This window comes from Odontomachus brunneus, unplaced genomic scaffold (assembly GCF_010583005.1).
Source record: "Odontomachus brunneus isolate Ranch 3 - 2012 unplaced genomic scaffold, Obru_v1 Obru_scaffold_059, whole genome shotgun sequence".
Lineage (NCBI taxonomy): Eukaryota > Metazoa > Arthropoda > Insecta > Hymenoptera > Formicidae > Odontomachus > Odontomachus brunneus.
The window spans coordinates 1076314-1093182 of NW_022639509.1; the positions used below are offsets into that span (position 1 = coordinate 1076314).

The 16869-nt window shown below is 46.8% G+C and overlaps 1 protein-coding gene and 1 long non-coding RNA gene across 10 annotated transcripts in view; one reads left to right on the top strand and one right to left on the bottom strand.

Annotated features, from left to right (window-relative positions):
- Nucleotides 1-16869, top strand: part of LOC116845994 — a 221068-nt gene that overhangs the window by 119751 nt on the left and 84448 nt on the right. The window lies entirely within an intron of this gene.
- Nucleotides 643-16869, bottom strand: part of LOC116845993 (histone-lysine N-methyltransferase PRDM16-like) — a 77807-nt gene continuing 61580 nt past the window's right edge. For 3 of the 4 annotated variants that reach the window (XM_032819297.1, XM_032819299.1, XM_032819296.1), the window contains exons 4-8: nt 14563-14694; nt 12136-12262; nt 6561-6660; nt 3994-4150; nt 643-3909 (exon numbers count right to left, since the gene is read on the bottom strand). In XM_032819297.1, the coding sequence (XP_032675188.1) occupies nt 1900-3909; nt 3994-4150; nt 6561-6660; nt 12136-12262; nt 14563-14694 (2526 nt within the window). In that variant the 3' untranslated portion in view covers nt 643-1899. The remainder of the gene's footprint in view (nt 3910-3993; nt 4151-6560; nt 6661-12135; nt 12263-14562; nt 14695-16869) is intronic. The other variant, XM_032819298.1, reaches the window with a different exon arrangement.

Here is a 16869-nt window from a genome sequence, read left to right on the forward strand (position 1 = left end):
GAGAGAGAGAGAGAGAGAGAGAGAGAGAGAGAGAGAGAGAGAGAGAGAGAGAGAGAGAGAGAGATAGAGACAGAGATATGTAGAATGTGTATTCGTAAAACCTTTACGTGAAAAACAAGTGAAGCCCCAGCTCGGTGGTTACAAACGAACGATATATTCTTTGTCTCTTTTTTATTTTATTATTATTATTATTATTATGAACTATGCGCGTATGAAATGTACTTGGTACACGTGTATATGCGCGTGTATTGTGTGTTCATTTTTCCCATCGTGGTCAGCTTCCTGGCTAACGCGATGATCTGGTGGACACGCAAATATCTCTGTTCAAATGACACGAAACGCGAGGGAACGCGTTCGTTCGCTCACGCGTGACTCCGCCGCCGTTCCGCCTGCTCTACGCGTGAAATCTTTAGAATCGTATTTATATATTAATAAAAATCGCGCGAAGATCTTTTGCCTCTCGTCTTTACAAACGTTACTTTACCTAATGGAAATTTGTACACAGTTTCCCGCAAGATTTCGTTGCCCACTAATCGTGTGAATTATACATACTCTTTCTTCGCGTCCTCAGATATGAGATACAATTTTCTCGTCGCGCTGACGGCCGCGGGGACTAACATGTATCGTTCTCGGTACGCACGGGCACGGCGCGAAAGCGCGTCTACCTGCTGTGTGTGTGTGTGTGTTTCGCAAAAGTTCCTAAGTCGCGTAGCTGGAGCCTGCGTCCAGCGGGATGGACATCGTATCCTTTCCCTCGCTCGCGCTGTCTCGCCGCACCCGCTATACTGCGCGCGTAGTACAATTAGCATTCGGTTATGTTCTAAACGAAAATATCCAACGACCTCGGCAACCGAGATATCCGTTCCGAAGCGGGGGTTACAGTCATCTTACGATAGGATTTTTACAACGATCTAACTTCCGACTACGGACGATGGGTGGTTGTTCGCACTTGTTACGCTGTTAACGCCGCGAATGAAACGCCGTTTTCCGAAATCAATTCGGGAATAACGCGCACGTTACACTTAGAGATCTACAACCCAGTCGGATCAGGATGAATGCACCGCGGCTCATATTCCACCCGCCAAGTTCATCCGAGGATGCTGCCCGATCTCCTCTCACTGAACGACGATGCAGCGACGACGATATAAAGCAACCCTGCTGATAATGGCGATAAATAATTTCACGGGAAGACGCGCCTTTTCGATCGATGCTGGAGGCGGGAATTCTGTGCGCGTAGACACATTAATAACGAGTCTATGGTTACCGGACTATTAGAAGAGCCTCCGATTATGCGTGCGCGAGAAGGGAGTTTAGCTGGTCCATTTTTCGTTTTTCGAAAGCAAGGATGCTTCCGCGGTGCAAACAAATGTGGAGTATAAAAAAGAGGGATTGCATAACGAGAGTCTGCGGTCTTCGAGGACTTGGTTGTGCTCGCCGAGCTCCTTGCGTGCTTTTCTCTCTTCTCCTTTTTTTTTCTTTCTTTACAGAGCATCTATTTTACAAGTATAACGGGGTTTACTGGATTTTCAAATTACATTTTTTGTTGGAAAACTTCAGGATTAATACATCGATGTGTGTAGTTATAATTATTACCGTGGACTATCTCTCGCGGATTTTTATCGCCGTGTGAACACGTAGAACAACCCGATTATACTCGAGCAATTATTCACTCCGTGTCGAAACGCAAGGTCGATGTTCTGCGAAATCGAGGCACGCGGACCGTCCTAAGCCCACGAGTCATTCCGCGTCGGCGTTATCGCCGTGGTGTGTGGACGTCGTGTAGACCGACAGTCCCGAGACGAACGTGCTCGTAAGAATTCTGTACATCAATGAGAACGAGTTTCGCTTCGCTCGTCCTTCGGAGCGATCGCGCGCTTATCAGCAGGACCCACCTCTGGGCTATGTCGAGATCTCGATCACCGGCTCTGCGGTGTTATTATTGAGCAGCTCCTGCTTCTCTCTCAGCTTCAGATCGTACTGCGACGGCGAGGGCGATTCTTTGGCCTCGATCGGCGACAGTCCGTCCGTTTCCTCCAATGGAGACACACCCTCCTCGCTGTCCTCGTCCTCGTCGTACTCGACCTCCATCTTGGACTCGTTACCGATCTCATGCAGCCGACTGGGAATGTAGGTCGGGTGATGCGGCAGGCCGTAGCCGCTCTCGCCGCCGTAGGTGACCTTGCCCATGAACGATCTGATCTCGTCGAAGTAAGTGTCCTCTCGCTCGTTCTCGTTACTGCTGCCGGGCGAGTCGGCGACCGAGACCACTCCGCTGCCGTCGTCGGCCTCGTGCTTCTTCAGATGCCGGTCCAAGTTGGTCTGCTGGCCGAAGCATCTTTCGCAAAGCGGACACTTGAACGGCCGTTGCTTGTCGTGGATGTTCCTCACGTGTCTTTGCAGGTTGCTCGATATGCTGAAGGATCTCTCGCAGTACTTACACTTGTACGGTTGCTCGCCGGTGTGCGTCCGCAGGTGCCTCGTCAGATTGGCCGAGCGGGGGAACACTTTGCCGCAGAACTTACAAGAATATCGATCCTTCATTTTGCCGTGGACATGGTGATGATGATGATGGTGGTGATGATGGTGCGGCGACATCACCGCCTCCTGGAACGGCTTCACGCCGGGGAACGCACTCAACGGCGGCCGGGCAAGCAGATCGAATCCTCCTCCTGGCCTAGCGCCGCTGAGCCCGTTCATAAGCGAACCTAAAAAAGGAAGCGTGCGCGGCGGGCCGAATGGCGGTAGCGGAGGTATCAGTCTGGACTCTGGAGTGGCCCCGCTTGGGGGTGGCGGCGCGCCGGGGAACCCTGGGAAGCCGGTCCCCGTTGGGCCGCGGTACATCGTCTCGAGAAACATCGGATGAATCGGTCTCGGGTACGCCATGTGCGGCGGTGTGTTGGCGGCCGGCTGTTCCGTCGGCAGGCTGGTCCTCAATTGCGGGCTGTTGGGAATTTCTTTGGGTTCGAGTTCCATAGATTGAACGGTACTCTCTTCCAACTTCGGTGGATCGGGTGGAGCCTCCTCTATCGGCACCGGTGCTGGCGAGGGAGTGCGGCTCTTCCTATTGGCGATTTTCGCGACGACGTCTTGCTTCTTAGTCTGCACCCTTAAGTCCAACGGCTGATCAGTCGTTTCCTCTTTCGGGGCATTCACGGTGTTCTCGTTTTCCACCTTTCGTTCGTTGCCGCGGGTCGCTTCCCTCCTCTTCGTAGGGTCATCGTCGCTCTCCGGGGTCGGTTGAACCGGAGGTCTAGCCGGAGACGGCCTGAAGGTAGACGTGGCCTCCTCCGCCGTGGAAGGAGACACCTTGCTGTGTTGCGGCAACACTCTGGGAGGTGTGAAGCGTTCTTTCTTGGGACTGTCGCTCCTTTTCTCGACTTCCTCGATCTTCGGCGGGAAGATCAGAGGCGTATTCAAAAAATTCGGAGCGTTAGGAAAGATTCCCGGGTATGGGGTCATCAGGCTAGGCGCGTAGAAGGGCAAGCCGCCCGATAGGCTCACGGGGGGTCGTTGGTACACGAGAAACGGACTTGTCGCTGGCGTCGGTAGCTGCGGCATGCTGCCGGGCGGAACGGTCGGTGTGGTGGAGTCGCAAAATCGCTTGTGCTTCGACAACGATGTCACCGTGCTGAACGATTGGCCGCACTTGACGCACTTGATTTGCATGCGGCAGTCGGCGTGCATGCGCTTGTGCCGGCACAGATTGGAGAACTGGGTGTACGCTTTGAAGCAGACCTCGCACTGAAACGGCTTCACGCTGCTGTGGATGTGGGTGTGCTGCTTCAGGCCGGAACTAGTCGCGAAGGTCTTGCCGCACTCGGTGCACGCGTGACTCCTTGCACCCACGTGATGAGTTCTGATGTGACGCTGAAGGTTCGACGGGTCCGTGAAGACCTGCCGGATGTTCGACTTTTAGCGATATTTTGAAGATGTTGTCGGCTTGGGAAGAGAGTTGTCTGGTCGCGGCGGCTCGGGCGCGAGCTTGGTACTTACCTTCGGGCAATTCTCGCAGGGATAATTGCGCAGGTCGCCGTGCACGATGGCACGGTGCCGTACCAGAAGCGGCCGCCAGGCGTAGGCACGGGGACAGCTGTCGCAGCGGTGTTGCTCCGCTGGGTATCTGTGACAGGTCACCAGGTGGCTGTCCAATCTGAAAGTGGAAAAGGACGCGAACGTGTAATCAGATGCACTTTTCGTGAGAAGATAAATTAGTCGATATGAGAGATTACGAAATGAATATATAATAGCCGATTGCGTCTACAAAGATAACGAGTCATAAATAACAAGCGTTTTCGCGGAGAGCGCGTAGCTCACCACGGTGCTTGCCCTCCGAGATCCGCTCGGGATAAATTCTCGCGAGATCAATGACGATAACTTGCCGGCGGTATTTGCGTTGCCCTTCATTATTCTACATCTCGGCCGAAGTTTAATCCGTTTAATCAATCCGAGAACCGGCCCGGGGTGTGACGCGATAACCGACCTGTGCACCGACAAAGACTGCGCCGGGCGCGCAGTCTCGGATGATGACTAAGTGACTTTGGCTGCACGGCGGCAGCGGCGGCGGCGACGACGGCGGCAACGGTGACGGCGAGTCGGCTCTCGTGTAATAACGGTCGCACGCCCCTGAAGAAGAGGGCGGCCATCGCGCACGAACACACACCGTCACGAAGAAAAGCCCGGGGGTGTCCTGGGGGCGGTTGTCGCGGGGTAGGCACGGGTTATCGTCACGCGGGATGCCATGGTGTGCGGCCGGTCGGCATTGATTTTGCACCCCCGAACACACGTGTCGTGTGAAACCCATTCGTGGTGAGATAGTGCCTTCATGGTGACGGTGTGCCGTACCAGATGAGCTGCGAGCACGCGACGCCTCCGATGATGTATACGAGGGGGGAGAGGGAGGAGGGTGGTTTTAGCGCGTCCGCGATTGCGAATCCTGGTTGGAGTTTAACGCCCCACAACAGGTGAATTCACCTCTTAACGGCGACGCGACTCGATGTCACTCGAGGAATCGGATTCTGTGTATCCGTGCTTCGGTGTCGGAGAGACGAAAACTCGGTAGATTACAATCGGTCCAATATCTGTTGCTATCGGTTGATTAATTTATTTCATTCAATAATTTGGTGGATCAATAATTTGCCGAAATCTACATTATCCCTCCATTATTCTAGTTGCACTTAACGTAAGTTAATACCGTTGAAAGGGGTGTCTTCAAGTCGTGATTGTGTTTGTGCTATTGCAGACAAAGTCGAACGCAATACGACGAAAATTAACGAACCGGTTGAACAAGAGCGAAGCGAACCTGTTAATGGAAGTTGTCGAGAAAAAAACGGCACTGTTTGTTTTCTATTATAGTGCACTTTCGAAAAATCGGGCGCGACTAGACTGAAGTGAACAAGGCGGCTATTAGAATTCTGCTCGTGGGAAAGACGCGTCTGAGTGGCCCGAAAGCCATATGCCGGATATGGACGGTAGTAGTGTTTGATCTCGCGTTGTACAGCGATAAGCAAGTAAATACGAGACCTTCGTTCGGAATGGATTGCACCTCTATTGCTGGAGAAACATACGATATAACGTGCGTCATTGTGTGTGTTGTGCACTTGCGATTAATGACGCATTCAGCACCCAACACAGCGAATTCACAATTGCACTTTTACATATCGCTGAAAATCTCCCAATAATTCACGAAGAGCAGCATATATATCACACTCTCGGGGTCCTTTCTCCACTCACAGTCACTTTACACTAATTACCCCCTAATTAAAGGCAATGACATGGCCGTGGGGCAGAATGTAGGCTGACTAAGCATCTTAATCGTAGCGGAGAGTCTTGAAGAAATTTTCAGGACTCCTAAGAGCAGCTCTTGGAACCGTTCGCGTGACAGAAGGCTCTTTCGCGAGCGCGTATCGCTGACCCCAAGATTTGAAGGCGATTACGTGGCGCTCACCCCTGAATTCCATCGATTAATTAATAATTGACGACGAGAATCGATGAACTCGGCGTACGCTTTAATGTCGCTCGACTATGATAGTTGTTGCCTTCATTTTTTCCACTCTTTCTCTCTCGATTTCGATCCGACACCGCAGGTATACGACGTGTCGACTTTGCCGGACACGTAATAATCGCCGATCTGATTTCAACAGCGCATAACGATGCGCCATGAATCCTTCATGAGCCGCGCTCTGTATCGTCACGCTTAACGACGATTCGTCGGATAATGAAATGCGTGGAAACGCGGTAATAAAGGCGTCATTATACGCGCGATTACGTGTGCGAAGGAAAAATTGAGCGATCGTGAGCGGGAAAAGCTGATCGTCTTGAGTCTTACGCGCATAAATAGTTTTTATCAAAACTGAAATGAATTATTTTCTACGAGATAGTATATTTGAATGGTTTATACTTCTTTTATACGTTTGTAAATTTCAAGTGAAAAGCGTCTGAAATAATAATTGATTTTTTCGAGCGATCTTTTCGAAACATACGAACGCACAATTACTCGTCGCGCACTTTCTGACGTTTCGCGAATGGATAAAGTAAGAATGGATAGAATGACAAGAGCTTACAATTCGATATCTTGAAACGGCTTGTCGCAGACGGTGCACCTCGTCTCACCCTCCTCTTCGTCCTCCTTGTCCTCGTCGACGGTTCCGCTGTGCTGCGAGGCTGTAAATGACGAATACAGCACAGATCACACAAGTGTTTGCGACGCGTGCCGGCAATAGAGCGGTACAGGCAAAAGTTGCAATTCCGTGTCGGTTATGTGCTCGTGTATATAGACGTATTATAAGTGTATGTGCGCGCGCGCGACTGGCCATAGCTCTATAAATTACAACCCCCTGCGAACGATGATACGTGACCCGTCGCGATGTGGGCGAATTACGTGATCCAGAAGCCGCGCGAGGGCCACAAGAGTGGCGTGACAAGTGGAGGCTCGTGGATGGTTGCTGAATTATTAAATTAAAACGTCGGTATCGTCCTCGGTATACTAAACAACGAAGTCTTCGATGTGCCTTGATTCGACGATGATTTAACTAACTCGCGGAAAGCATAGCGACTATTTACGGTGGATTCATTTCTAATACCACCACACTGTTCCCCCGCCTCTCTTCGCGGTTACAACATTTATGTCATCATATACTTTCGATTGCGCGCGGCATAAGTGCGTTCAAATTTCTCTATCGAGCCAGACATTTTTCATGAATTATTTTACCTGAATTTACTTGAAACGAATTTACTTTAGAATTTATTCAAACTGCACACATGATTTGAGTTGCATTCGTGTTCCTTGATGGCGAATTAATTTAGAAAAATGTCCAGCAATTTTCTACAGTCGTTTTAATCGGATCTAACGACGGATCGTTATTTGGCAAAATAATTTACCGTTTCAAATTAGCACCTCGCGATCGAATGTTTCTATTATTTAACAAGTTACAACTTCGTGTTGCAAAACGAACGTGTTCACAACGCGATTCGATTCACTATCACTCGTCGTCTTTTCCTCCTCGGCAAATACGACACGGCGAACAAGCCATCGCGATGACAATAGACACAATGATGCACCAGTTAGCTGGTGGGTACACCGTCCAGTGACTGCAAACGCAAGCGGGGGCGTCCAGAATCGCTCGCGATTGGTACAAGCGACGTTGGGGAGCAGCCAATCGCAGGTGAGTCTCGGCAACCCCCTGTGGCGTTTCACTCCCGAATATCAGCGCAGGTAAAATCGAAAACTCACGGTGGAGACAGGGTGCAATTATTAACGATTGAGCGCGCAGCTAGCATCGGTGTTAACGGAAAAACTTCATGTACAAAGCATTGAGCGTATTGTTTTTTTTTTTTTTTAATTTGTTTATTGCAATCGAAGCGCACCGTTGAACGTGCGTTGATCGCGTGTCTTTAGGGAAAAACACTTCGTGAAAAGAAGTCTCTCTCAAGCAGACGTTTGAAGCATAATTTTAGGCGGATTTCAATTAAAAAGTTGTTAACTAACGAATTGTTCAAGAGAGCGGCCAGACCCTTACCGGACTCGCGATTCGCCTCGAGTTTGAACGATACCCGACCTCCAACGGTTATTTAAATCTGCCGCTACACTTGTTCCGACCATATGGTCGAGTGATGGCCCCCAACGGACCTTCATGGGAACCGGGCACAACCCCCGTGCCACCAACTACGCCCAACGCCACGCTAACCCTCTCTTCCCCTCCTTCCTTCTTTAGTACGTTAATCGTTTCTCTCTCCACAGCTAATTCGCAGCGGCACGCCGTGCATTTAGACAATGAAGGATGCGGTCGACTTCGAGCTCTCCCTCGTAAAAGCGTCGCGCGAACATGGTGTTCGAAAAATAGACCCGACTTTAAGAACGCGACGAAAATTTTTCGATCTCTCGTTAAATGTGCGACGGTATATTTGTGACGAGCAATAGTGCGATAAACTAACAATTTTGGAAGAACTATAAAAATAAATAATCCGATCAAACGATAAAAATTCCGAGAAACAGCATGAATACAGTTTTCGAATAGAAATTTGTTACTGAAGATATAAACAAGAAAAATATTTGTACCTAGATATCGATTTATGTAATAAAAGAATTTTTATTATGTGAGAGAGAATAAAAAAAACCTGGAAATCGTAGATTTTATGAACATTGGACGATATTGACACGCACGTTTCTATTATTTTCAACGTTTTCAAACGTTTCAACGTTTAATTAGGCAGAGTTTAGAAGGAGGATTGTAGCGTGTGAATTAAGCGCGCCGCAAATCGTTTCCAAACCGTTTCTCCGGGATTAATGAAAACGGTTGAAGGTATTATGTTAATCTACCGCGCAGGGAAGGAATACGAACGAAGTCACGTTGCGGAAAGTCAACAGGTGGGATTCACTGGCAACACCCCCCGCGTTCGTTCGAGTAGTCAGTTGGCAGTTACATGGGAAAAAGTAACGGAAATCAATGTTTCGGTCGCATCGTGACGGCCACGGTTCAAAACCACTCGGAACTCGCGAATGGAGTTGACGAATATTCTAAAGTAAAATCAGTCGTCGCGAGTTTCTGAATCTTTGCTCCTTCGTTGACAGCGCAGACGATTTAACATTCTTGACGGGCAGGCTTACCTTCGGCGCGCGTTTCTCCAGAGACGAGACGAACGGGGCAACGGGAAAAATCGATAATCGCTCGTATCTTTCCGCAAAAATTTGTCGCACGCGACCGTAGCGATTTCGAATCAAACGTCAAATAAACGTGTCATTAGTCCGATGAATCAGATGGGGTTGCGTAACGCGTCACACGCACCTCCCTATAGAACGCTGCACGTCGCCACCACCCCCTCAGGGAAAGAGTGTCGCGTGCCCTTTTGTGCGCGGATACCCCTTTTTTCCATCCCGAGTCGTGCCCCTCCCTTTTTTTCGGCTGCCCCTGAGACCTGGTTACGCGCGTGTTAATCGACAATAGTTAGCTATAAATTATCCGCAGCCCTAATAGAGCTATCGGGAAACATGGCGGGAAGGACACAGACGCGTTTTTCGGGCGCCAGAAAAACGGTGAAGGATGGCAGGAAAAACAAGCTCCGCGGAGAATCACAGCCATAATTCATCGCGACTGCCTGCGAGCAATTGCATCTGCGATTTCGCCGCAACGATTCACCGATTCGCGGTGTGTCAGTGCGGAAAATGTCTGGGAAAGGCGGTTAGCGTACGTAATCGTGTGTCCGCAAACGTGAAGTTGCTTTCGACTCGACCGATTAGTGTACTAGTGAGATCTATTTTAATATTTCTATACATTTTTCCATTTCTTCATTTAGTCATTAAGATATCTTCAGTGGTTACTGTAATACAATTCTAGAGATGCAATGTCAATATTAGCATAAAAATAGAGAAAAACATGGCAAAAGAGATCGATGTCTATAAAAAATCAGTTTACTGATAGCGGGGAAATAGATCTACTAACGCGAGCATATCCTCGAGACGTACAAACGTCCGAGATTGAGTTGACATTCAATTCTCGGTCGGACATTTACGCGCACCCCACGTAGGCGTGTTAAAACGACTCGTCGTGTGTCCTTCTCTGTTCGCCCTCCCTCATCCTCTATCTCTGTCCGCGGAAAAAAATGATCCGACCGAGAGGGAGAGACGCGGCGCAGATGCCCCCTTAGCAAGGGTTGGAACAGAGCGCGCATCGTTTGTTTGACATCATTATTCCCGCTGCTGTGCACGCACCAGCTTGTCGGAGAGATTCCCCCGTAAAAATGGCTTTACTTGGATTAACGGTGACGCCAGCAGCACTCTCGTGCCGTTTACAGTCGGTATTAATCTCCCTTAATGCGAAATAAGCGATGTACTCGCCGAGCGGAAAACAGAGATTTGTCGAGTCGGTGGAGTTCGTCGACAATCTCCTGATGGCGTCGCATATGACATAGGTAAATAATAAATAATACGAATAGCTTTATACTGATCTCGAAACAGAAGGAAAGAAAGGAAGAAAATTAAACAACAGTACAGAATGTCTCGAGTGATGGCGCGGAATCGGTGAATCATTTGACCACGAGTTACAAATCTCCTTTAGCAAAACCTCGCCACTCGTCATTAATTATAGCAGTTTCTTATTAATAAGGGCAATCATCGGTCTTCGATTCCTCGAGAGGTGTCTAATCGAGGAGCAACCGCGTCGCGTATAAACGGACGGACTAACTAATGAAAATTCTCCCTCATCGTTTCGCCGGCGGAAAATTTAATTACGAACGATTTCGTACAACAGCGTGTCTTCCGTGCGCGCGAGCGACGACGACGACGACGACACGTTTACGAGCACCCCGAAATTATGACGAAAAACTGTCGGCGAATTAGCCGTAGACTCTGCGACGGCGGAACTTCGACAATAAGCCCGGTTTTAATTACCGCGACATCTGGGTGTCGGCGTATAAACCCTCCGGCCCTAATCCGGCCCTACCAAAGTCGTCATCCAGACTCTGACCATCGCGCAGAAGTTACAACCAGATAATTGTCGAGCAGTCAGGCACGTAGACGCTACCCTTCTTCGTTAAACGCCTCGAATATATTAACGGCGCAATGGTCCGCATAATGAAATCCAACGATCGATTAACTAAATTAAGCGGGCAGATTGAGTGTTGGGCGTTTTGCGCGTTGGTGGCCGATATTTGCCTCAACATTGACACCACGAAGAGTCGAGGATTCTCTCCATGATAAAACTAATTTAAATGCCAAAAAACGAAATGCACTTCGAATCAACTTGAATCAACAAAGAAACTAATTGTACTAAAACTACACTAACAACACCCTTGAGCTGAATCGTATGTATTCGTATATAATTTTACGTCAATAATTATATTTTTTTATTTTTATTAGACCCACGGAACACACATAACATGAGTAGTGAACAAGCTGACCAACCACAGTCGATTATTCTGCTTATGGTCCAAGAATAATCGACTCTGCTTAATGAATTTACTCACTGCTTACGCTTTTGTGTATACCGTGGGCCTTGACGCGAATTTTTATTGAATAACGCGTTTAATTATCCGACAGAGGACAAAACGACGTGAAAATACCGCGACGATCACTGCTCGAATATTTCGCGTCGGCCGACGAGAAAGATGGTGCCTTCTACAAAAGTCGAAGCAACGCGCGCGACACGGCGACATGTGACGCGGCGAACACGTCTATCCTGCTGATAATCAGTGCTTATTAACGGACGGGAGTTAATACGGCAACGGCCGACCAGGTGAATCACGCCAAAGTCAAGGGTGCATGACGAGCCAGCTCGTGCACACAACGATCCACGATTTACCCTCTGCCCGCCCCCAATTCGTCGTTTCGGAAAACACCTGCCCTTGCCCTTCATTTGCGTTCGTACGCGTGATTGTACGCGCACGAGCCGCCGGCGTGTGCGATGCGTATCGGTACAGAAAGTCATAAAGCCGTGCCGAAATGATCGTGACATATCTCGCCGACCATCTTAATATTATTTTACTTTTTACTCTCTTCGTGTGTGTCTGTATTAATTAGATGAGTAATAGACAGAACAGACAAATGGATAATAGACAGAAATACCAATGTCTTTTTTGCAATAAAAAGCGAAATGAAAATAGTGCACTTTCTAATTCCGTCTTTGTGCGACTAGACACACTCACCGGTCTCGCGATCGCTCCTGTCCTCGGTTGTATTTTCGCCCAGCATGTCCTGCAGCTGAAGCGGCTCACGAAGACCCAAAAGTAGCTCTTCGCCGGTTGTGATGTCGCGAACGGCTTCGTACACCATCTGTGATCATCGAGATAGATACTCTGTAACGCTCGGACTTTGATTATTTTGATTGTGCGTTGCCCCAAATAAAACTTAATTCTCATCATACTACATGATAATTTCATGATAGGATAAATTTTATTTGATTAAAAAAAGGAGGATTTTTCTTTGTTCTTTTAGAAGACATCCAAGAATGAGTAAAGATCATGGAATATCAATTCTAGCAAACAATTAGAACTAAAAAAAAGTCAGAAATTGAAATCAAAATTTCTAATGTTGTACCAAGGATTAGAGTTCCCTTTTAGCGAAAATGACGAACAATTAGGAATAAGAGACGAGAATAAAAGAGGAAAGGAGTAGACGCGATATTGACTGCTCGGGCGTCGTTTGCGCGCGCGTTTAGGTTTCATCGGAAAACCTCCTCTCACATAATTTTCACACATGGACCCCGGTAATGTCGGGGAGCCATGAAACGATCTTTATAGCGTCGTGACGGGGCCCGAAGCATCATTACGATAGCGATTCTGCAGGGCACTGATAGAGAGAAAGAGAGAAAGTGCCACGTCCCCCATTCCCACAGCGATTGCGAGAGGGCGTATAGGAAGTCAGCGAAACGACCCCGTGGGGTGACTTAATAACTAAACACCCTGTATACATGTAGCTTACGCCGCGCCCACAACATTGCGGATACCATGTGCCATGGTTCACAGAGAAAAAGAGAGAAAAGAAGGAAAGACAGAAAGGGAGAAAGGGCCAAACGGACAGGAGCATGAGCTCGACCCTAAATTGACACCGTGACCTCCATCGTTTCCGCTTATAACGTCTATTCGCCGACTGATCGTGTGCGAGCGCTCTTCTCTTAAAGACGGGTAACGGCAAAAGATCATTTTTACTTTCATCGAGTAGTTTGGGACTGTGATGAGACTTCCATCTTGATCGCAAATCTTTTTTACCTCTAGAAAAGCTCGTCGAGGCGAGAAACCCCGACATTATCGGTAGTGTCGACGGACACTGAGAAAGAATTTTATAGTAAAAATTACTACAGAATTTTGTAACCGAATAATAGATCGACATCCTGCAATAATTGACTCTCGTATGAACTATTTATATTTTAGGAACTGAAAAGTGCTGTTAAAAAAATTTCCTAAAAATGTCCTAGAGAAGTTACACACTACGTTCTTTAGCAAAATAAATTTTACTGAAAGTTTATTCTTCTACTAATACTAGTATTAGAAATTATTCGAAATGTAGTATAAAGTTGAAAAGAATTTATATGAAAAAAGTTATAACTTTTTCGTATATGGTTGTGTCGCGATTCTCATTCCGCGTTGATTAAATAGCAGTAGAAATAGTGGAAATCGCGACCGATGGAATGGTATTCGGCGATCGCGTGGTCTTTAAAGACTTTTACGCACGTGCTACGGGAGGTCAATCGTTCAAGAAGCGGATGGGACATGCGGAAAACAATAAGAGTTTCCTGCGAACCTGCTAGCGAGGCTTTTTAACGGGCGATAACATATGCAGAATCAATTGGAGACTGCGCTTGGCGCCGAGTAATTATCGTTTCCTATTAACTGCAACTGTCGATCGAGTGTCAGTTGCGTGTAAACGTTTGTTAAATCGAGGGTGAGTCACAGAGTAGTTGCCAAGCGTCTGTTTGGAGAGGGTTGTTTGTTCATAACGATACGAATAATTCCACAACTCCCTCGTATCGTCGTTACGTCAGTAGTGCACTAAAAACTATATTTCTCTCGATTAAAAGAAAAATCCATAGAGTTGCGGCTCAACCCTGTATTTCCCTTCATTATCTCTGATACTAAAATAAGTAAATCCTGAATAATTAATGATAATTTTGCGGTATCTCCCTGACTTGTCGATAAAACTTTAATGCGAAGTGATGTTTCCCGTGCACGCCATCCCGGCGAGAACACGAGGAACGGATTTTTTTTGTTTCTTTCTTTTCATAAACCATTCGGATCGAAAGTGAAGATCACAGATGTCGATTAGCGACACCGATAATTCTCACACCTCGGCGAAATTATCTGATTAACGGTCTGTACGCGTGTCTTCGTGCCACACGGTAAAATAGATTACGAAACGAGTGATCGTTCCCGCTGATTGGTGCAGTTATCTCACGGCTATTGTCTATTTGGGTTGTTGTTCGCTCCTCGTGTGATGTAACTGAATTAAATTGAAGTCGCTCGGTCGCACAACAGGAAGAATACCATCTGTTTATCGCGTAGTATATCGACGAAATATATCGGTATCGCTAACTAGGAACTCTCAATCGTGCCGGCTGATTAGCGGATTTTCGTTACCTGGCCGCCGATGAGTACGTGCCGCATGTTCACCGCGTGCGGGCTGGCGGTGCTGCGGATGTACTTGAGCCAATTGTTCGTCTCGTGCGACGCGTCCAGCCAGCCTCTTACTCCGCTGCCCGATATGCGGACCTGGAACACGCGTAATAATCTCATGAAAATCGCAAGAAATGGCAGTATAAAGGTTCAGGTGCAAGTACAAGAAGCGCGGCCATTGCGAGATTCATTTCGCGCGGGTCGATAACGTCACGTTAGCGTACGTGAGGCATCGCGGATAATCAGCCCGAGTCGAAATTTTGACCCTATGTTGAACCTTGAATTCTACACCGCAGTAACCGGAGCTAAAATAGCAAAATAGGTTTAGTTCTAATGATATAATTTACTTCTACTTTGACTCTGATGATGTCTGAAATTTTCGCTTTCGCTTTCTTTAGCGTCAAACTAGGTTGTATAAAGTAGGATCTTAGGAAGCAAGGTAGGTTTAGTTGCAAATCTCTATTGAAGCTTTAGTTCCTACATAGAATATATGTAAATATTTTATAGAACTATTTAAAAAATTTAAGAAACAACGAAACAGAGACGTCAAATAGCATACAAAATATACATTTTATTTGTTGCATATATTTCAGGCATCATCAGAGTCAAAGTAGGAGTAAATTATATCATTAGAACTAAACTTATTTTGCTATCTTAGCTCTTACTGCGGTGTAGAATTCAAGGTTCAATATAGAGTCAAAATTTCGATTTGGAAATGAGTGTCAATATCGTCAAAATAGGTTTCATTTAGATTGTAGATTATCTAAGTAGGCTCAAATTATTTTTAAGAACGTCAAATTAGCGTCAAAATTTTGACGAAGATAGAGTTAAAGGTTCAAAAGAGAGGTTAATGAGTATCAGTATCGTCAGAATAGGTTTTACCGAGATTATAAACCGTCTAAGTAGGCGCAAACTATCCTTAAGAGCGTCAAAGTAGCATCAAAATTTCGACTGGGATGATTGCCTGAACTCATTAACCTCTCTTTTGAACCTTTAACTCTACCTTTATCAAAATTTTGACGCTAATTTGACGTTCTTAAAAATAATTTGAGCCTATTTAGATAATCTACAATCTAAATGAAATTTTGACGATATTGACTCATTTCCGAATCGAAATTTTGACTCTATATTGAACCTTGAATTGTACACCGCAATAAGAGCTAAGATAGCAAAATAGGTTTAGTTCTAATGATATAATTTACTCCTACTTTGACTCTGATGATGCCTGAAATATATGCAACAAATAAAATATATATTTTGCGTATCATGATTATCGCATCTTGTCAGTCGCAAAAACCATTCGTTTCCGCTCCTCTCCTCTCCGCTCCGCTCGGCAGCATCGCGCTCTCGCGTCTATGACCGAGCCCGATTGTCATAAACGGTAAAATCATTTTTCCGCCGAGACTTTTGGCCGACGTGCACGTGCGCGAAACAACACGTAGACAGTGCGTGTTTCCGCCGGCGAGAGACCGCAACGCTTCGGATTCGGGACATTGCGTTTAACGGACTGTCGCTCACGGACACATCGGCCCACTCATCACCCTCGCATCTGCCCTGACTTCCCGCGCTCCGGCAGCATCCAACGTCCCTACTTTTAGGGCGGGACAAGTGATTTTTTTTCAATTGTCTACCGCGGTCCCGACACCACGCGACGCTTGACCGGCCAAGCGTCTCACCCCGACCGGAGCGTCGGCTTCGTTCCTGCGGACACCCCATTTGCCAACGGGAAGCTACGTAGCTTTCCTCGTCACCCACGTCTCACGCGGCAAATGCATTTTGCACGTCCACCTCGCGCGGGTCTCGTTGCGCGCGCCGTATTCAGGAAAATACTTTGACCGCGAACCGTTCGTTCCTTATCAGACAAAGTTGCGATTTTTGTTCAAACGAGATAAAGAATATATTTCTCGTGTTCATAAATTCACTATTCATATATTACAAAAATATAACCACGCTAATAAATGGCGATGCATTGTGCACAATGTGATGCGAAAACATATTTTTAAACGAAGACGTTATCATCACTGGCTGGGCCGAGACAGTTTTATAATTTTTGAGCTTATTGACACGTTCTTTATCATTATTCTTTATCATTGTTGAACTCTCCACACAGACCATTCCTGTATTTTTTCAATTGTAATTGTAATTGTATAAAACGATTTATTTATGTGAAATTGTTATGTGAGATTGAACAAAACAGGTTATAATTTAGTCATTGTTAATGTTAAGCGAGCTCTGACCGGTTGACTCACACCATCTGTTGGTTGTGAGAAC